The 21,323-nt window shown below is 44.8% G+C and overlaps 1 protein-coding gene across 5 annotated transcripts in view; it reads left to right on the plus strand.

The window, feature by feature from the left end:
* hspa12a (heat shock protein 12A) overlaps positions 1–17,251 on the plus strand; it is a 103,346-nt gene extending 86,095 nt beyond the window's left edge. For 2 of the 5 annotated variants that reach the window (XM_080869285.1, XM_080869283.1), the window contains exons 8-12: positions 7,481–7,570; positions 9,074–9,178; positions 9,256–9,514; positions 11,367–11,470; positions 13,152–17,251. In XM_080869285.1, coding sequence (XP_080725411.1) covers positions 7,481–7,570; positions 9,074–9,178; positions 9,256–9,514; positions 11,367–11,470; positions 13,152–13,783 — 1,190 coding nt within the window. In that variant the 3' untranslated portion in view covers positions 13,784–17,251. The remainder of the gene's footprint in view (positions 1–7,480; positions 7,571–9,073; positions 9,179–9,255; positions 9,515–11,366; positions 11,471–13,151) is intronic. The other 3 variants (XM_080869286.1, XM_080869284.1, XM_080869287.1) reach the window with 2 other exon arrangements.
* Positions 17,252–21,323: the final 4,072 nt, after the last annotated feature.

Consider the following 21,323-nt stretch of genomic DNA (forward strand, 5'->3'; position numbering starts at 1 on the left):
GGAGCGGAGGCCCTGGCGGACTGACCCCTGGCTGCCAAGACTGGCAATAGGGACATGGAATGTCACCTCTCTGGTGGGGAAGGAGCCTGAGTTAGTGCGTGAGGTTGAGAGGTACCGGCTAGATATAGTCGGGCTCACCTCTACGCATGGCTTGGGCTCTGGAACCAGTCTCCTGGAGAGGGGCTGGACTCTGTCTCAGTCTGGAGTACGTTGGGGTTTTTCCCGGTGGACGAGAGGGTTTGTTCCCTGCGCCTTAGGGTCGGGGAACGAGTCCTGACTGTCATCTGCGCTTATGCGCCGAGTGGCAGTTCAGAGTACCCAGCCTTCTTAGAGTCCCTGGGGGGGGTGCTGGAGGGTGCTCCACCTGGAGACTCTGTTGTCCTGCTGGGAGACTTCAATGCTCACGTGGGTAACGACAGTGAGACCTGGAGGGGCGTGATTGGGAGGAACGGCCTCCCTGATCTGAACCCGAGCGGTGCTTTGTTATTGGACTTCTGTGCTAATCACAGTTTGGCCATAACGAACACCCTGTTCGAACATAAGAGTGTCCATAAGTGCACGTGGCACCAGGACGCTCTAGGCCGTAGGTCGATGATCGATTTTGTAATCGTATCAGCAGACCTGCGACCATATGTTCTGGACACTCGGGTAAAGAGAGGGGCTGAGCTGTCAACTGATCACCACCTGGTGGTGAGTTGGATCAGGTGGCGGGGGAGGACGCTGGACAGACCTGGTGCACCTAAACGCGTAGTGAGGGTGTGCTGGGAACGTCTAGCAGAGGCCCCAGTCCGCGAGATCTTCAACGCACACCTCTGGCAGAGCTTCAACAGCATTCCGAGGGAGACTGGGGACATTGAGTCCGAATGGACCATGTTCAGCGTCTCCATTGCCGAAGCTGCTGCATTGAGCTGCGGCCGCAAGGTGGTTGGTGCCTGCCGTGGTGGTAATCCCCGAACCAAATGGTGGACACCAGAGGTGAAGGGAGCCACCAGGCTGAAGGAGGAGTCCTATCGGGCTTGGTTAGCCTGTGGGACTCCGGAGGCAGCCGACAGGTATGGACAGGCCAAGCGGAATGCGGCTCGGGCAGTGGCTGAAGCAAAAACTCGGGTGTGGGAGGAGTTCGGAGAGGCCATGGAAAAAGACTTTTGGACTGCCTCGAAGAGATTCTGGCAAACCGTCAGACGTCTCAGGAGGGGAAAGCGGTGCTCTACCTGCACTGTGTATAGTGCTGGCGGAGCGCTGCTGACGTCGACTGAGAAAATTGTCAGGCGGTGGAAGGAATACTTCGAGGACCTCCTTAATCCCACTGACACGTCTTCCGAGGAGGAAGCAGAGTCTGGGGATGAGGGGAATGACCCGCCAATTTCCGGGGGCGAGGTCACTGAGGCAGTTAAACAACTCCTTGGTGGCAGAGCCCCTGGTGTTGATGAGGTCCGCCCTGAGTTCCTGAAGGCTCTGGACGTTGTAGGGCTGTCCTGGTTGACACGCCTCTGTAATGTTGCGTGGAGATCAGGGGCAGTACCTGTGGACTGGCAGACCGGGGTGGTGGTCCCCATCTTTAAGAAGGGGGACCGGAGGGTGTGTTCCAACTATAGGGGGATCACACTCCTCAGCCTCCCTGGGAAAGTCTATGCCAGGGTGCTGGAAAGGAGAGTTCGTCCGTTAGTCGAACCTCGGATACAGGAGGAACAATGCGGTTTTCGTCCTGGTCGCGGAACACTGGACCAGCTCTTTATCCTCTCCAGGATACTTGAGGGTGCATGGGAGTTTGCCCAACCAGTCTACATGTGTTTTGTGGACTTGGAGAAGGCATTCGACCGTGTCCCTCGGGGTGTCCTGTGGGAGGTGTTGCGGGAGTATGGGGTGTCTGGCCCATTGCTACGGGCCATTCGATCCCTATACAACCGTTGCAAGAGCTTGGTTCGCATTGCCGGCAATAAGTCGGACTCGTTCCTGGTGGGTGATGGGCTCCGCCAGGGCTGCCCTTTGTCTCCGGTTCTGTTCATAATTTTTATGGACAGGATTTCTAGGCGCAGCCAAGTGGCGGAGGGCTTTCGCTTTGGTGGCCTCAGAATCTCATCTCTGATTTTTGCAGATGATGTGGTTCTGTTGGCTTCATCGGGTGAGGGCCTCCAGCTCGCACTGGAGCGGTTCGCAGCCGAGTGTGAAGCAGCGGGAATGAGGATCAGCACCTCCAAATCTGAGGCCATGGTTCTCAGCCGGAAAAGGGTGGAGTGCCCACTCCGGGTCGGGGATGAGTTCCTGCCCCAAGTGGAGGAGTTCAAGTATCTCGGGGTCTTGTTCTCGAGTGATGGGAGAAGGGAGCCGGAGATCGACAGACGGATTGGGGCTGCAGCTGCAGTAATGCGGACGCTGCACCGGTCCGTCGTGGTGAAGAGGGAGCTGAGTGTAAAAGCGAAGCTCTCAATTTACCGGTCGATCTACGTCCCTACCCTCACCTATGGCCACGAGCTGTGGGTAGTGACCGAAAGAACGAGATCGCGGATACAAGCGGCAGAAATGAGCTTCCTCCGAAGGGTGGCTGGCCTCTCCCTTAGAGATAGGGTGAGAAGTTCGGCCATCCGGGAGGGGCTCAGAGTAGAGCAGCTGCTGCTCCACATCGAAAGGAGCCAGCTGAGGTGGTTCGGGCATCTGATAAGGATGCCCCCTGGGCGCCTCCTGGGTGAGGTGTTCCAGGCATGTCCCACCGGGAGGAGGCCCCGGGGCAGACCCAGGACACGCTGGAGAGATTATATCTCTCGGCTGGCCTGGGAACGCCTTGGTGTTCCCCCGGATAAGCTGGAGGAGGTGGCTGGGGAGAGGGAGGTCTGGGCCTCTTTGCTTAGGCTGCTGCCCCCGCGACCCGGCCCCGGATAAAGCGGATGAAGATGGATGGATGAAGATGGATGGATGGATACGAATGAGTTTGCTCTAGTTGTGCACCTTTGCAGCACACTTTTATACACGTGCACAAGACCAAATATACTGCATGTATACTGCATGTATACTGCATGTATACTGCTTGTATACTGCTTGTATACTGCATGTATACTGCATGTATACTGCATGTATCACAGTGCCAGAAAACCGATTCTGTTCGTCTGAAGATGGCAGTTTCAATGTTGACAGTTTACCTACCAATCATTATGAAATTGAAGCCATTGTTCATTATTAAGTAAATAGTGCTAGTTTATTGTGTATAATGGGGGGAAACTTGAATCCAGCTGAGTCTCAGGCTCAGTCTTGGATGTGTGATGAAATGTTTCTGACACTGACGACGTCCAGATGAACAAAATCAGCGTTCTGGGATTTCCTCACCTGGATGATCGAGCACGCATCATCATATCGCTCTAACACCTCACTTCCTAAAAGGCATCATCAAAGCTTTAGAGTAACATATGTTCCATTCAGTTTGTAGGGTTAATGCTAAACAGTACACTGCCTGTGCAACACAAGCATGAGTTCAGAATAGAAGAGTGTGAGTGCTGGCACCGCCTGCAGCTCAGACCTCGGCTACAGGCAGGCATGCTATAAAACACAGAAATGAATAGAAAAATCACAGAGTTTGTGCCATAGCTGTGTGAAGGCAGGAGGGAATGGTGAACCCAAGAGCAGGACTCACGGAGGCGAATGTGAAAACACCCGGCTTTATTGGGAGATTGCATACTGAACAGAAAACTAACTAAACAAAGCAAATAAACTAACAGGCAGGCAAACAGAACACGGAGTCGAATGAGGGACGACGCAGACACTAAATACAAGAGGTGAACAGGACTAAGAGGAAACAGCTGGGAGGCACAGCTGACACTAATTACACAGATGAGACAGGGAGAGCACAAAACTGAACACACTGACATAAGACACAGACCTTCAAAGTAAAACAGGAAATGCACAGACTGGACTCAGAGACACGGTACAGACAGAGAGCAGAGGGACATGCATCAAAACACAAAAACATGATCAGAACGAACTAGAACACAAGATCATAATAATAATAAACACAAAATGCTGAGTCAAATGACCCAGGACCATGACAGTTTGTAATCGTAGAGAAACCATTCATTGGTTTTGTCATATTCAAGCAGGAAGCACTCAGGGCTTCAAAGATTCAGAGCAATTGAAAACGGACCTTTGAAATGTGCGTTTTTGCAACAGACTGTACAATTCAGGTGACAATGAATACATCAGGAAACGAGTGTCACTGCATTTGGAGAACATATTTCTAGCTGTAACTGGATGCCTTGGAAATGGTCCCCCAGTACAAACAACAAAAATAACTAATAATATTAACCCTGTTGACATGCCTAAATGCAGTGAGATGCTGCCATGAGAATGGCTGATTAGAAATCTACCTAACAAACTGTCCTGTAAGTGGTGACGGTCACTCCTCGGTGAATACGTCTCAGAGTAGTATTATTAGAAACAATGGTTTAAAGATGATTTAAAGACTTGGGTGTCAGTTCTGTCATTTTCTGAGCTTTCCTTGGAGATAGGAGAGTCCGTTAGTCCAACACTCTGTTGGAGGATCCCTGTGAACAGTCAGGTGCATGCATCTCATCTCATAGTACACACATGAGTCCATAATAAATAAGCTGTCAGAATATTAAAGACTATTGGAACACGACTGCAGTTTCCTTTGGATGTGCATTCCCACTGAAGCATATTCTTCCTCACATGGTTTAGTCCAAATCACACATCTGTAATGTTTTGTAATGTTTATGTTATTTCTATATTGATTGGTTTGGATTGATCTTTCAGGTATCATTTAGCCTGAGATTCTTGTACATAACTACTGATTGTCCATCCCTCTCTGCATCATGTGTAATTAAAATTCTTTATAGTTGGACTGAACATTTTCATCGTCAAAGGGACCTGCTCTGGTAAAAATGAAAGTTTACACTAAATGTTTTTAGAACGATGAACTCAGATAGCACTGAGTCTCTCTGTTAACAGGTTAAGTACCACAGGAGGGTGCAGGAATTAAACCTTTACTTAAAAAGCATCATTAGCTGTCTCAGCTAATCACAGAACGATCTCTAAGCTTCCTGTTAAACCTCAGTGTTTGTTACTACTCACAATAACATTTTATTAGAGAAGTAGCTGCATGCTGCAGGTACTGTGCTGCAGTGGTTTGTATCATATCTATCTAATAGACTCCAGTTTGTTCATGTAAATGGAGAGTCCTCTTCACACACTGAGGTTAATTATGGAGTTCCACAGGGTTCAGTGCTAGGACCAATTCTGTTTACATTATACATGCTTCCCTTAGGCAGCATCATTAGAAGACATAGCATACATTTATATTACTGTGATCTCCTGGCTCTGTTTCAGCGTTTGTCTTTTTGACCTCGCCCCTCTTCCCCAGCTGGTTGTGTCAAATGAGCCTCATTCCCAAGCCTGGTCCTGTTTCTTCCCATTTGTAACACAAAAAGGACCCATCCACACAGTGCTGCAGGATGAGTGATTTTATTTACATGGTCTTTCTTTATAGCAGCTTTTCAGCTGCACATCTCTTTCTTCCAGGCCACGCCACCTTTTAAAACAGGAAAGTGTGATGGATGTCAGGTCTGCTGGCTGGCCTTTACACCTACTCATGTGCTAACTTTAGGCAGTCCTTGCTAAAGTCAGTTAAAAACATTTGTCAGAGCTGGGAACGCACTTAAATATTGCTCTAGGTCATGGGTTTCACACGATGTAATTATTATGTGTGAGCCGAATCTTCAGCCCTGCTGAGAATCCATGCAGGTTAGGGTGAGACTTTGACGGACACATCATGCAGCCAATCACATGCAAAGGCAGACTGGAATCGTACCATTGTGTGAAAGAAGGAAGTGGGGCAGATATTCCAAAACAGCAGGTGTAGTGGTACAGGCCAGGTACACAGAGACACTGAGGCATTTAAACCCAAGTGGGTCGGGAAAAAGGCAACGAGCGAAAACATAAAGTGAGCGGAACCTGTCTGCATTTCAGTGACGTGGAGACTTGATCGAATCAGGAGCTAAAGTCATAACCATTTTTATTTTCAGCAATTTTCCATAATGGAGAACAAAAGGTTTGACAATTGTCCAGGCCTTAAACCTCAGCTTAACAAAGTAATTAAGCAATAAACAATTAACTTGTTGAACCTCCATTCCCCTTACCGGGGGTAAAAGGGAGAACAGCTGGTTTAACAGGATGTACAGATATTTAAACATAGATGTGTGGTATCCATGGAAACATCAGAATCTCAGCTAAAACCCCACAAAACCATGAAACAACCATGAAACAACAAAAACAGCTAAAACAGCAAACAAAGTTCAGGTAAACAGAGAAAAAGAGGATTTTCGCCCACAGAAAAGTCTTTAGTGGGACTGTCGGAACAGCTGTGACGTTTTCTCTAAACACTGTTTGAACCCCATAACACGGTGCATCAAAACTGGTCCACACATGACGGATCGGGACCCGGCACAGAGTGATATAGTATGCACGGTGACGTGCCTGGATGATCGCCATGAATTATACATCAGGGAAGCTGAATGGTCTAAGCTAAGTAGATGACACAACACAGAAGAGGGCCCCTGTAAAGGACCCTGCAGTCGGTTTGCTAAAGCTAAATGTGTGGTCGAGCAGAGAGAGCGCTCGGGTGGCCGCCCTGCTCCAGGGCCCGTCTTCTGTTGTCATTTGGAGGCAGTGCACAAAGTATGTGTTACTGCTGGTTTGCCACTCTTACTTGTGCTGCTATTGGTTATAACATACAAAAAGCTGGAGTGTAAGCGAGAGTTAAAAATCTGCATTTTCATGCTTTATTCTTTTATCGTCTTTCCGGCTCATTCCAAACCAAACATGTGGATGGACACATCTGTGGGACTTCAGATCCCAACTGCATGTCGCTGGCAGTGGATCAAGTTTGCGACTGCAAATGCTGATTGGTTGATAAGACCTAACATCCCCATTATGCAACAATCACTGGTATGCAGCACCTGTAGTTCAGGGTTGGTGACATCACCAACACGCTGCAGACCGTCTGTGGTGATAATGGAAAATACATAAACAGAGTTAATCTGCAGACGAAAAGGGAGTTTTGCCTTCCCACTGTCGCCAAACTGCTTGCTCGTGGAGCGTTGTCCAATTGTTTGGGTTTTCTCTGTATTCTTGTAGGGTCGTTAACTTACAAGCTAAAGTGTCCTGAGGTGACTGTTGTGATTCGCATCTATATAAATAAGACTGAATAGATCCATTTTCCACTTAGATTCTGTGCATGACGTTGTATATCATGTTCTGTAGTGACTGTATGTATGTATGCCAACCAAATGACCCATTTAATAAGCATTTTAATGAAACTGTTCCTGAAAAGATCTCTATAGAGATCCTGCTCATAGTATGGATTCATCTCAGGCTGCTGCTTGTCTCACACTCCACTGTATATGAGCCCCACAACTTCTCATAGCAACGCTTCCTGCCTTGGTCAGACTCACCAGAACACTCTCTTTCTGTTAACAAGCAGCTAAGGAGCATGTACGGCGCAACCGGCAGAGTCGCACGTTTTTGGTGGAAAATGTCATAGGGGAGCTTTGGTCGGAGCTGGAAGAAGGTAGAGTCTCTCTCTTCTTTTACTCATCTGTTCTCTTTTACTTTAGGCTGCCTCCTTTGGCTCTTTCATGTACTGTCATCCTGTCATAGATTAAGAGATTATGATGCCGATTAAGAAACCAGCATCATAAACCTAATATTTAGAGAATTGGCACCAAACGTATAAAGAAATAAAAAAAACTCAAGTGTTCAGAAACACCGACATAGTTTAAGCATCGTTCAGCTGCTGGCTTGGCAGAAGGTAGGGCCACACATTTGATTTGGCAGTTTCTTACCCTTCTGACACAACCACAGCGGGGATGTGTGTCCAGCATGGAGCCAAATAACACTGATGCAGTTTGCTAAATAAGTTCATTTGATTGCACTAACTGGGAAAGGCTGGATCAGCCAGAGGGACGCATTGCTGTGGTTGGTTGTTATGTTGTTGGTCATATCAGAATAAACAGTCACCTGACAGGATATTACAGCCTCCCTATAAAATTAGTTTCTGTTCCTTCAACACACACATGTGGTTTTAGAGCCACTTTAAACTGAGCTCATTTATTTTACAAACCTTTCCTTTTAGGTGGGAAAAGAGCCCAGCTGAAGAGGTTTTAAGGCTTATTCGGGATACCCATCAGCGGCACATGTGCAGCTCTGCTAAATTAACACATAAACCATTTGACTGGTTAGCAAACAACCAATCACAGCACAAACCACTGGAAACCCTGCTTTACAGGCTTGATAGCTCATTAGCATCTCTGCTCTTGAACACTGGACAAATGCTTACCTGCAGCTGACAGTATCAGTCTGCTAAACGCCGTCCTGCTAGCGAGCTTTAATAACCACGGGAGCTGTGGTTTCTGTGCTGTTCCCATGTCACAGCCGAGTGGCTGTGCTGTTACACACCCTTCATCTTTAAAAGTTCTAACTAAAAATTGAAGACTGACTTTAATACAAAGACTATAATTATTGCTTTCAACATGGATACATATTAACTTTTTGTATCATATTTGATACATGAGTTTCTGAGACCTGCATCAACATGATCAATATTTGCCATCATTTCAAAATGTTATGGACAAAACTCTTTTTTTGTCTAAAATTAACATCGTTGTTATCAAACAGTTGTCAAAAACACTCAATGTATCAAATGCAATACAAAACATACACATAATAAAAATCTATCAAACACAACCTGATAAAGCAATAAACACATTTTGTGGATTTTGTTATAAGGGTTCATAAACATCTCAGTTCTAAAAAATCTGAATTTTCTGGCTATTTTGTGATGGGTCTTACAGGGTTAATAGAGGCTATTAAACCTGTTAGCTCCACCTGTCCTGAGTGGTTTGCTTCCTTCTACACTGCCTTAGAACTGAGTTTACAAGGATCAGGTCAGCAGTGCTCTCTGTGGCCTCACTCCAGAAGCAGGAGTGCCAGACAAAGTCATGTTCCTGTAAACAACACAGTGCATGCACTTTGTCTCATGCCACGCTTCTCACCTGCTCACTTCTCTGCACAGGTGACCGATATGTGGTGGTGGACTGTGGTGGAGGAACAGTTGACCTGACTGTCCATCAGATCCGTCTTCCAGAAGGACATCTGAAAGAGCTCTACAAGGCTTCGGGTACAGCACGTGTAGCGTAACACTTTGCTAAAGCATCAGACCGTGTTCATGTGACTCACAGCTGTCTGTTTTCTCAGGTGGCCCCTATGGGTCCATTGGGATTGACTATGAATTTGAGAAGCTGCTGTGTAAGATCTTTGGCCAAGATTTCATTGACCAATTTAAGATAAAGAGGCCAGCTGCGTGGGTGGATCTGATGATTGCATTTGAGTCTCGAAAGAGAGCTGCAGCCCCTGACAGAACCAATCCTCTCAATATTAACCTGCCCTTCTCCTTCATTGACTACTACAAGAAGTTCAGGGGCCACAGTGTGGAACATGCTCTGCGCAAAAGCAAGTGAGTGTAAACAGAAAACCCAATCCTGGACTGACATGAGCGTCTCTATAATCCTGACACCAAAAAGATGCGCTCGTTTGCTTTTGATACAGATTTAATCTGAATTATATTGACTCTGTGATTTCATGTTGCAATATTTCTTGATCACATTTGATTCTGTACATGATCCAAAAGGTTGATTCTGTTCATCTGGACGTTTTCAGAAACGTTTCATTATCATCAGGGGGCTTCTTCAGTCTCAGCTGACTGCAGGTTTCCAACCTTATGAACAGGACATCAGGGGACATCTCCTAGCCCACTGATGAACAATGGGCTGGGAGGCCAGTTCCTCAGTACCATTCTAAACGCTAAGTCCAGATGAGCTGCCTTTTGGGATTTACTGACCTGGATGATTGAGCATCCATCAAGACAGATTAGGCACATATTAGTTTTTTTTAGCTTGTCAACATCTTGACTAAGATGAAATTTTAAAAGTGTGAAAAGTGTTTGTCCCCTTTATTCAGTTGAATTACTCTAGCAACCGCCAGGCCTGATTTCTGCCACACCTGTTCTCAATAAACCACTTAAATAGGACCTGCCTGACAAAGTGGAGTAGACCAAAAGATCCTCAAAAGCCAGACACCATGACGCAATCCAAGGAAACTCAGGGACAAATGAGAAACAAAGTAACTGAAATCTCTGTCTGCAAAATGTTATAAAGCCATTCTAAAGCTGTAGAACTCCAGCGAACCAAAAATGACAGATATTATCCACAAATGACGAAAACACGGAACAGTGGTGAACTTTCCCTGGAGTGGCTGGCCAACCAAAATGACCCCAAGAGCACAACAACAACTCTTGCAAGAGGTCACTGAACCCCAAAACAACATCCAAAGAACCACAGGGCTTACTTGCCTCAGTTAAGGTCAGAGTTCATGACTCCACCATAAGAAAGACACTGGGCAAAAAATGAGTTCCAAACCACTGCCGAGCAACAGGAACATAAAGACCCCTCTCAGTTTCTTGATCTTGAATCATCTTGATGAGTCCCAAGACTTTTGGGAAAAGCAACATGTTGCCAGCAGTAAAATAAGGTGGTGGTAGTGTGATGCTCAGGACCCAAAGACTTGCTGTGGTAAATGGAACCATAAATTCTGCCGTCTACCAAAACACCCTCAAGGAGACTGTCCAGCCATCAAGACCTCAAGCTTAAGCACACTTGGGTTCTGCAGCAGGACGATGATCCGCAACACACCAGCGGGTCCACCTCTGAATGTTTCAAGGAAAACAAGATGAAGACTTTGGAGTGGCCTAGTCAAAGTCCTGACCTGAATCTGATGGAGATGCTGTGACATGACCTTGACAAGGCGACCTCGACAACCCTCCACAGCACTGTAACAGCCAGTTAGCAGAAACGCTTGGTTGCAGTTGTTGCTGTCAGGGTGGCCTAATCACTTATTAGGTTTAGGGGGCAATTACTTTTTCATACTGCTGTAGCTAGTGGCTGTCTGTAGGCTGTGCTAACATGTTAAGAGCCTAAGAGATGCTTTCATTTTCTGGACCATCACCTGAAGCAAAAGTCTTTTTTTGATTTCTATCTCTGACTTGCATTAATAAACAGTTAAACTCTTGCATTTTTAGTCCCATTTGTAACAAACATGTTGTATCTGGATGAGAATAAAGTGAACAACAGTTCAGTTGTATCATTAGTTACATTTTGTGCTGTCATTTATAAATATGAGTCTTTGCCATTTTGTGAAATTTGACAGTTCAGTGATGTTTTGATTTGATAATTTATTGTAACTAACTAATGATCTGCCTGTGAACTGAAATGAATACAGTGTATGTAACAGATGTTCTCCTCTCTTTCCAGTGTGGACTTTGTGAAGTGGTCATCTCAGGGGATGCTGCGGATGAATCCAGATGCTATGAACTCCCTCTTTAAGCCCACCATAGACCACATCATCCAACATCTCAGTAAGCTACATTATAACACCTGCATAAACACATATCGCTCACCTTAGAGTCAAGCAAGTTGCAAAGTAAATAATAGTATTTGTATTGCTAATAATAATACATTAAAACTGCAATGCAACTTTTAAGACAACCTTTAGTCACTGTGCCACTACTCTCAAGTAACTAATGGGAAAAATGACCCTTACGTGTACAAAAGATCGTATAAGTATTGAACAATGAGTGTCAAAAATCTTCACTGGGATCAGTAACATTCTGTTCAATGTGTTGTTGTTGCTCAGTTTCAAACTGACAGGGTTGGTCACTCCCTAACTCCAGACAGCCTAGATCAGGGGTGGGCAACTCCAGGCCTCGAGTGCCGGTGTCCTGCAGGTTTTAGATGTGTCCTTGATCAAACACAGCTGATTCAAATGGCTAAATTATCTCCTCAACATGTCTTGAAGTTCTCCAGAGGCCTGGTAATGAACTAATCATTTGATTCAGGTGTGTTGACCCAGGGTGAGATCTAAAACCTGCAGGACACCGGCACTCGAGGCCTGGCGTTGCCTGGCCTAGATAATCCACAGTTTGCTCAACCACATGAAAGTAGGTCACATTTCTTAAGGATGGATGGACCTGCTTCAATACAGATAGTGATTATAGCAATTTATTATAGCATAACATAAATAAAATAAAACCCCTGTTTTTCTGTGACATTTGTAACGCATTTGAAAACACTGCAAAGACAGTGCTACAACTGAATTTAATTCAGTTTAATGTATAAAGTGCTAACTCACATCAACAGCTGCCTCAAATTGTAAATATGTTACAGTAGTGGAGAGAAACCCAGCAGTTAGACAATCCTCCATGAGCAAGCATTTGGCATCAGTGGGAAGGAAAAACTTCCTTTAAACAGGAAGAAACCTGCGGCACATGCACTTGTATGTGAGGAGAACGAGTTTGAATTCAATTCTGGATTTAACAGGACGCCAAAGAAGAGAAGCTAACGTGGGAGAGACCTGCTCTCTGTCCGTTCATTAAGCCCCAAAGTGAGGAATCTAATAAACAATCTGCCTAATATCCATACGTTGTCTCAAGAAAGACATCAAAGGAAATCCACAAACCTTAATGAAGTTTAAACACCAAAACGGGTAATTGTATTCTTGCTCCCGTGTTAGAACCAATTTAAAATGAGTAAGTCCTGTTTTTTCAGCCTTGCGTGACAACTTCCTGCCATCATCGTGTGTATGAATCGCACTGATGAGCGAAAACACTGAGAGATAATAACATCGATTATCTGATTGGAAGGATTCTCTAGAAATGGGAAAGCATGAAGACTTTTACAAGAGGAAACCTGCTATGGCCAGATGATGAGGATCTGTAGAACAGCAAGGCCAAGCCTCATAAACCATGTTATTTTGGTGACAGGTTCAATTCGATTCATTTACATAACGCCAAATCACAACAGTTGCCTTGAGGTGCTTTATATTGAAAGGTTAACCCCGTGCAATACACAGAAAAGCCCAACAATCACATGAGCAACAGTGGGAGGAGAATAAGGCGTCCTTCAGAACCAGGCTCAGAGACTGGTGGTGGTCATAAAATTCAAATTCAGCTGTTTATCAGTGAAAGGAAGATATAAACAGCTGTGTATCAGTGCACTCACTGGGTATGAATAAAAGGCATTTCTGTGTTTCTCCTGCAGCTGAGCTCTTCGAGAAGCCAGAAGTCAGTGACATCAAGTTCCTGTTTTTAGTGGGAGGTTTTGCCGAGTCTCCCTTGCTGCAGCAAGCTGTCCAGAACATGCTTCAGGGCCGCAGCCGCATTATCATTCCCCATGACGTTGGCCTAACCATCCTGAAAGGCGCTGTTCTGTTTGGCCTGGACCCCAGTGTGATTAAAGTCCGCCGCTCGCCACTCACATACGGGGTTGGTGTCCTCAATCGTTTTGTGGAGGGGAAGCACCCACCGGAGAAGCTGCTAGTTAAAGATGGAACGCGCTGGTGCACGGACGTCTTCGACACCTTCATAGCTGCGGACCAGTCTGTGGCGCTTGGCGAGATGGTCAAGCGGAGCTACACGCCGGCTAAACCTTCCCAGCAGGTTATTGTCATCCATGTTTACTGCTCTGAGAAGGAGAATGCGAGCTTCATCAGCGAGCCCGGTGTCAGGAAGTGTGGGACACTGCGCTTAGACGTGAGCGGAACAGAAAGTACAGCGGCACGCCGAGAGATCCAGACGCTCATGCAGTTCGGCGACACGGAGATCCGAGCCATGGCAGTGGACGTGTCTACCGGACGCACTGTCAAAGCTAGCATTGATTTCCTAAGCCATTAAGTATCAAAAGAGAAGTCGTGCTCCAGTCCGGAGCTGTGGAGTTGGATGCTAACAGCTTACACATACATACAAACACACACCTGTAGGGGCGTGTACCGGGAAGGTTCAGTCGCTCTTCATTTAAGCACTAAAGTGATGATGTGTGCAAACTTAACTTAAACTCAGACATTCAGCTTTAGAATCCGCGTATCATCGAGGTAAGAGAGGCACTAATGAGAGCTTAGTATGTTTTAGGTTCGTCACTTCACCACATCTGTCAGGTTTCGTGGATAAGCAGCATTCTAGTGGTCATTCCCTCCAAGGAAACCCCTGAACCCAGTGATGAGGCTTAAAAGCTCCTGACAGAAGCTTCTCCATACTTTAATCTATGTTATGCAGATCTACTGCCTCTGGCACAGAGAGGAACACATACGGTGAATTCATCTTTGTTTGTTGTTGTTCTGTTCTGAGACTATGAAAGGGTCAGTAAACATCCTCAGAAGAGCTACACAAAAATATCTTAATGTTCTTCTATATAAACTCGTGTCATGTTAGTAGTTCTGCAATATTCAGCCCTTTGAATGGTTCCCTCGAGGGCAAAACACACAGTTTTCCTTATACATGGCCAGTCTGCCAAATGGATGACTTGCAGTCATCTTCCATTTGTGAGATTGCTAGCTTAAAAATAACTAGCATTACTATGTAAAAATGTTCAGCTATGGAGGATTGATGCAAAGTGTTAACGCTGTGACATCTTTGGGTAGCCGCTACAAGTGAAACCACGCTGACTCGCTAACATTTACCAAAACTAAAGTTACAAATATACACTATATCATTCTTAATGCGTTGAGAACGCACGCAAAAATATTAATTTGAGTCATTTTGCTCTTTTTTCCATTAATGGGAGATGTGAGAGTAGTTCATATTTTTAGATTGAATTCAGCTTCCAGCTGGGCGGACTCTCACTGTCAGGCTCATTCATTCATAGATTTCATTATTACAATCTATGAAACACGTGTTTTACATCCTGCATAGACATTTAATACTTACATACATAAGAGATCATATTTGTGCTTCGCCTGTAGCAACATACTTTATGTTTACAGCCTCATGTAGGGTTTGGTGCACTCATGGTAGTCACTGTACCATCTGTAGAAATATGGGTTTTTACTCAACCGAGGTTGCTGATTTTTTCAACTTTTATTAGCCTTTGTCCACCGCTGGAGTGGAAAGCTTCTTCTACCAGGAAAAACATGCTGTCCTCTTCATGCTTTGGTTTCATGATCAAGCCTTTAGACCCAGTACTACACAGACGAAGGGAACCCGTGTAAAGGCTGAAGGTGTGGTGATTCTATTGCAACTACATTTATAGTAGTATATTTATAAAGTATATAGCCACTTTACCATTAGGCTGAATCATGCAAATGCACCAGCTTGGCCCTTTGATGTAATCCAGTGTTATATCTGATTCCAGTAATGTGAAATGTGCTGCAAGCTCAATCCTAAAGAAAGAACAACCATCAATCTGCTTAACTGTGGCCTTTATTAGTTTTTGCTTCTGATTATCAGCTGTGGAAAGAATGACCCCGCCCACTCGACCTCTTTGATTGCACGTATAAGGTGCAGCAGGCCAGTTGAGGCAAACAACAGTGTATTTATTTCTGTAAATACAGTATTTAAATATTGTACAGATTTTTAGCATTGTACGAGCAATTTCAAATCCAAGAGTGCATATGTCTGTGTTTTTGTGTACGTGCACATGAAGGAGAGAAGAAAGCTCATGTTCTGTCACATGGACATCCTCAACATTTCTTTCTCACCAGCCAGAACGTGAGAGTTAGAGGCTTTGTTGTGTTCCTTCAAAGACTGGATGCGTCACCTTACTGTCACTTTGCAATCACACAAAAAAGCTTGAATACCTTTGTCCTTAAAAATATTTCAGCCCGTAGGGTTGCATGGTTCCACGATCTGAATGTGCACGGCCCAGTTGGACCGCACACATTCAGATTCTCTTCATTAAAGTGTGAGGCACAGTCACCAATAATCATACAGGTAAAATCTCCAGATCTCCAAAAAAGTCTCAATCATGATAGTGCCTAGCATGAATAAATGTGATGTTCAAATTCTGTCACCGCCAAGAACATACAGTGCTTACTTTCACCTGCAGCTCGGTTCATAAAGACATCCGTTCGTCCCTGCAATGGAGGAAGATCCGTATTTGAATAAGCAGAAAACGATCGAATTGGAACGTGCAAAACCTGATTTCATAGCTTCGCCTGTTTTTGACTTAAGATTAATTTGTTGAAACGTCCATAAGATTCAGACGTTAACTGTTGGCCTTTCTAGTCTCAGTGTTGCACAGATGTAGGAGGCAGTCTGCCCTTTAACAGTCGTTGCATTAGGGCCACATTATTGTTTAAATTTCATGCTTTGGAAAGTTACAAATACATACTTTAAGAAAAAGTACAAGTACTTTGACGTATACTCAGTATACATCAGCACCCCCAGGTGCCATCATTAGAGTGGCACCTGTGGATCACACTGACAGTCAGCAGGAGATTTAGGAGGAAAAACACTCAGTCTCAGCTGCAACAAACTCCCTTAAATTATATAATCACACTTTTGAATTTCATTTTTTCACTGCCATGGTCCAGATATGCAGCAGTTATGAGTTATGTCTGAATTATTATGGATTTCCTTTGATCCTTTGTTTAAACTGTGAATTAAAGCTGGTCTCGCCTTTCAGTGTAAGTGTACAAAGCTGCACAAGCTCCAGTGCCCTCTGCTGTCTTCAGCACTCTTTCTGCGATGCACGTTTTGCATGTGTCACATAGGAATGGCTGCTATTACTAATACACAAAACCACGCTTAACTACTGATGTTTACTCTGGTAGTGTCCTCTTTTTGAGCTCTGGTGTTTGAGCTCAAGCGATGGCAGCTCATAACAAACATTACTGATAACTGAACTAATAACCTTTTATTTTACACGTCTCTGTGTTCACAAAGCATAAATGTAAGACTCTAATAGCACCGTGGTTTTCTTGTTTAACATTAGATGATTGCTATGTGTTTTGTACACCTTTGAGTGTTATGTGATGCACAGGGTACTGTTATGTAGCAGCTTTTTACCTAAAGCTATAACAAGATTAGCAAGATTTAGCTGACTAGCTGACTTTAGCTGACTTTATTCTTGGTGTGTGAAGCATCATTTTTGGTCAATGAGTGAATGATTTCAGGTTATTTGGATGTGATTTGAGTAGCACTCTAGTCAGCTTGCGTTGTCTTTAAGCATCTCCTTAAGACTCTAGAAAATCCAAGAATTCAGAAGATTTCGCAGCTAAAATCACAGAGCTTGTTGTAAGGATCACCTTAGCCACTCTGGAACGCAAAAACTAAGCAAACTTTATTGTTTAAGCAAAGACATTTTTATGTTTATTATTTTTCATGCAGTACTATGTGTATTTTACCAATGCCAGATATTCACTGTCACTAATAAAATGTTTATTTCAAATTGTTTGCTGTACTTTCTTCAGCTTAGTTAAAATGGGGTCATTTCATAGGTCTTAGTAGCAGAGCCAAGGCAACCAACAATTAAAATGTTAAAGTTACGCAAAGTGTGTTTATCTATGCTAACATGTGCAACCACAGCCTGCGTGTTACTTGTATGATTAGCTATCTAATTTTAGATTTAGACCTTTGTATTTCCTAACACACCGACCAACGCTTTAAGGTTTTATCAGCAGGTCTGTTAGAGCCAAGCTGACACAATCTGAAGAACAATGGCTACATGTTTGTGAAGCAACACTGCCACCAAGTGGCTCTAATGAGGAATGAGCTGGCTCTACCCTGGTTTTATTATTGTGAGACGTCAAGGACTCCACTTTTTTAAAAGAAAAAAAGTTTGCTCGTAGGACTAGCATGTTATTTTTGACATGAGTTCTCAAAGCACTGCAGACCTCATTTTAAAGGCTGCAAGTAATTTCCATTTTCATTGAATTTAGTTAATTATTTAGGAGATTATGTGGGAACTGCACCAGAAGTGGGAAGTTACAAATTAAAAATACTTTACTGTATTTAAGTGTAGGGGAAAGTGGTCTTGTTTCTGCAAAGCCATAGAGGAAATTGGTCATGTGACTGCACATTTTTGAAGAGTCAACCATTTTACTCATCCTGCAAGGAAGAGAGCCTCATTGCAACAAAGCCAAATCCTACGACTACGCTGGATTGGTTGAGATGGTTGATGGTTCCAACGGTGGTGCAAGTTTTTAAGGTCAAGTAGTAATAGGTCTGTGAATGGAAAGCCCAGCTTCACTTTCAAAGAAGATGATGATGGAGTCATCCCTAGTGTATAAAAACACTACCCACATCACAAAAACTTGGTGGTAGTGGGTAGCATCAAAGAGTGGGATGTTATGAAGTAGGCCAGATCTGTGAAGACAATTGCAGTTCATTTCGTCTTCATTTGAATTTCATTTTGTTCTGAACATGTGGCCGTGTGGCGCTAGGCCTTGTTTAATAAAATTGACTTTGGATGTGCTCATGTGGCGCAACTTGCTTTTATAACTTACCCCGCACTGGGGGCAAGGTGTGCCACAAGACCACTTTGTTTTGGATCCACAGTGATTGTTCCCAGGGATGCACAACATCCTGAAACATCCTGAAATATAAGTACATGTTTTAGTTGGAAGCATTACTGTCATGGCCTCACTGTAAGTAAAAACTGGCACAACTCACCCCACTCTCTCCTAATTTTAAAGGCTCTTTAATTTATTTGTCTGAGCCTTCTAATACTTAAAAGTATTTGTTGGGCAGGCAAAAAGTCACTGATTTTGATTCTAGCTAACAAATGTCCGGTTGGTTGGCCATCACCATTTTGTCCATCTGTAACTGGAAATCTCAAATTATCTTAGATGCTTGCTGGCATCTCCAATCAGGAATTCCCACACCCGCCGATCCAAAGTCCCCCCGCCCATTCCCCGCCCAGTACCTGTGTGCGGAAGGCACTGACGAAGATGAAGAATGGAAAGGCAACCGGACCAGATGACATCCCAGCCAAAATATGGAAGATGCGTTCCTAGCGGATCTCCTTAATCGTATTGCAGCCGAGAACAAGCCTTCCCAGGCCTGGACAACCAGCACCACCATGCCAATCTGGAAAGGCAAGGAGAATGTCAGCCAGTGCACCAACTATGCGTCGATTCGACTACTCTGTCATGCAATGAAAATCTTTGAGCGAATCCTGAATAAATGCCTTCGTGATATCGTTGAGCTTACCCCAAACCAGTGTGGATTTGTCAAGGGCTCCAGCACCACGGATGCCATTCATGCTGCTCGACTGCTTATGGAAAAGCACAGGGAGATGAACGGGATGGCGCATGTGGCATTCTTGGACCTGGAGAAAGCTTTCGACCACGTGCTTTCCAGCCTTATCTGGAAAGCACTTAGGTCACATAGCATCCCAGAAGAATAAGTGCAATGGATGCAGCTACTCTACCAAAATGTCACCAGCAAAGTCATATGCCCTGCAGGTACCTCATCACCGTTTAGCATCACCATCGGCGTCCACCAAGGTTCAGCCCTGTCACCCCTGCTGTTCATCCTCTGCATGGACACAGCAACGGCCGACCTACAATCACGAATACACTGGAGCTTCCTTTACGCTGACGATGTTGCATTTGCTGACCCAGACCACCTGCCCCTCCAAGAGCAGTTGCAAGAGTAGAAGGACTGGCTGGAAGAAAGTGGAATGCACCTGAACACCAAGAAGATGGAGTACCTAAAATGTGGCCCTCGAACTCTGGGATTGATCCAGATCGATGGCCAGGAGTTAAAGAAGACCACTGAATACCTTGGTCTGCGTGGACAGTGAGACCCTCGCGGATGTGCAGCATGGCTTAAATGGCGTGAATCGACCTGCATCCTGTGTTATCAGAGGATGCCCGAACACCTCAAAGCTAAGATCTAAAAGGCAGTCATATGGCCGGTGGCCCTATAGTAGCAGAATGCTGGCCAGCCACCAAGAAACATGAGCAGATCCTCACTGCTGTGGAGATGAAGATGCTCAGGTGGATGGTGGGCTTAACTTGCCTGGATTGTGTGGGGGAGATATCATCACCCCCACCTGAGATTGGGTACCACGCCCCAAGTGCAAGAGGAGAAGGATCATTGAGTGTGAGAGGAACTGACCTGAAAGGTAGGATCATGGCCAAGCTTGAAACCTGGACCCCCGTAGCCGGTTACCAAGACTGCGTGAAGTAATTCAATTCCATTCTATTTATACAGCACCAAATCACAATAACAGTCGCCTCAAGGCACTTTATATTGTACAGTAGATCATACAATAATGGATACAGAGAAATTCCCAACAATCATATGACCCCCTATGAGCAGCACTTTGGCAACAGTGGGAAGGAAAAACTCCCTTTTAACAGGAAGAAACCTTCAGCAGAACCAGGCTCAGGGAGGGGCGGGGCCATCTGCTGTGATTGGTTGGGGTGAGAGAAGGAAGACAGGATAAAGACATGCTGTGGAAGAGAGACAGAGGTTAATAACAGATATGATTCAATGCAGAGAGGTCTGTTAATACATAGTGAGTGAGAAAGGTGACTGGAAAGGAAAAACCCAATGCATCATGGGAATCCCCGGCAGCCTACGTCTATTGCAGCATAACTAAGGGAGGATTCAGGGTCACCTGGTCCAGCCCTAACTATATGCTTTAGCAAAGAGGAAAGTTTGAAGCCTAATCTTGAAAGTAGAGATAGTGTCTGTCTCCTGAATCCAAACTGGAAGCTGGTTCCACAGAAGAGGGGCCTGAAAACTGAAGGCTCTCCCTCCCATTCTCCCATTCCCAATACTCTAGGAACAACAAGTAGGCCTGCAGTGCAAGAGCGAAGTGCTCTAATAGGGTACCCTCAGAAGGTCTGCTAGATGACGTTAATACAGCACTACGGACGATACCTACAGCTACCATTACCGAGACTAACAAGCTGATCTACAATATGGCAGCAGAGATCAGTGAGATGCTTGGCTACAAGTTGAATGGCCACAAGGGGCAGTACCCTCCATGGAGAAGGCTAGAGGCTAAGATCAAGGTAAGCTGCAACTAGGGCTGCCACGATTAGTCGACTAGTCACGATTATGTCGACTATTAAAATCGTCGACGACTAATTTAATAGTCGACGCATCGTTTGAAGCTTTGTAAGATCACAAAGGACGCAGGAATGAGTAGTAGGATTTAAGAGTGTAATAACGGACTGAAACAGAAGATGGCAGCACTGCATGTACAAGGATGCCAGCTGCCGTTAAACCCCGAAGAAGAAGAAGCTGTGTCCCAGAATTCATAGCGCAGCCCAGCGCAGTTGTCAACAATGGCGGCAGCTAGTTAGTTTTAATATTACTCTTATTATTCTTTCTGGGTCACAAAATAAACGTTTAACATATTTTCAGGCGAGAATGTAGCTGTGTAAACCTCAAATATCTGCTCAGTTTATCAGGACACCACATATTTTCAAAAGCGCTCCGACGTTTTCGGAGACGTCTGTTACCCACTAGCTCGATAGCT

The sequence above is a fragment of the Rhamphochromis sp. 'chilingali' genome (genome assembly GCF_963969265.1).
Source record: "Rhamphochromis sp. 'chilingali' genome assembly, chromosome: 20".
Classification (NCBI taxonomy): Eukaryota; Metazoa; Chordata; class Actinopteri; order Cichliformes; family Cichlidae; genus Rhamphochromis; species Rhamphochromis sp. 'chilingali'.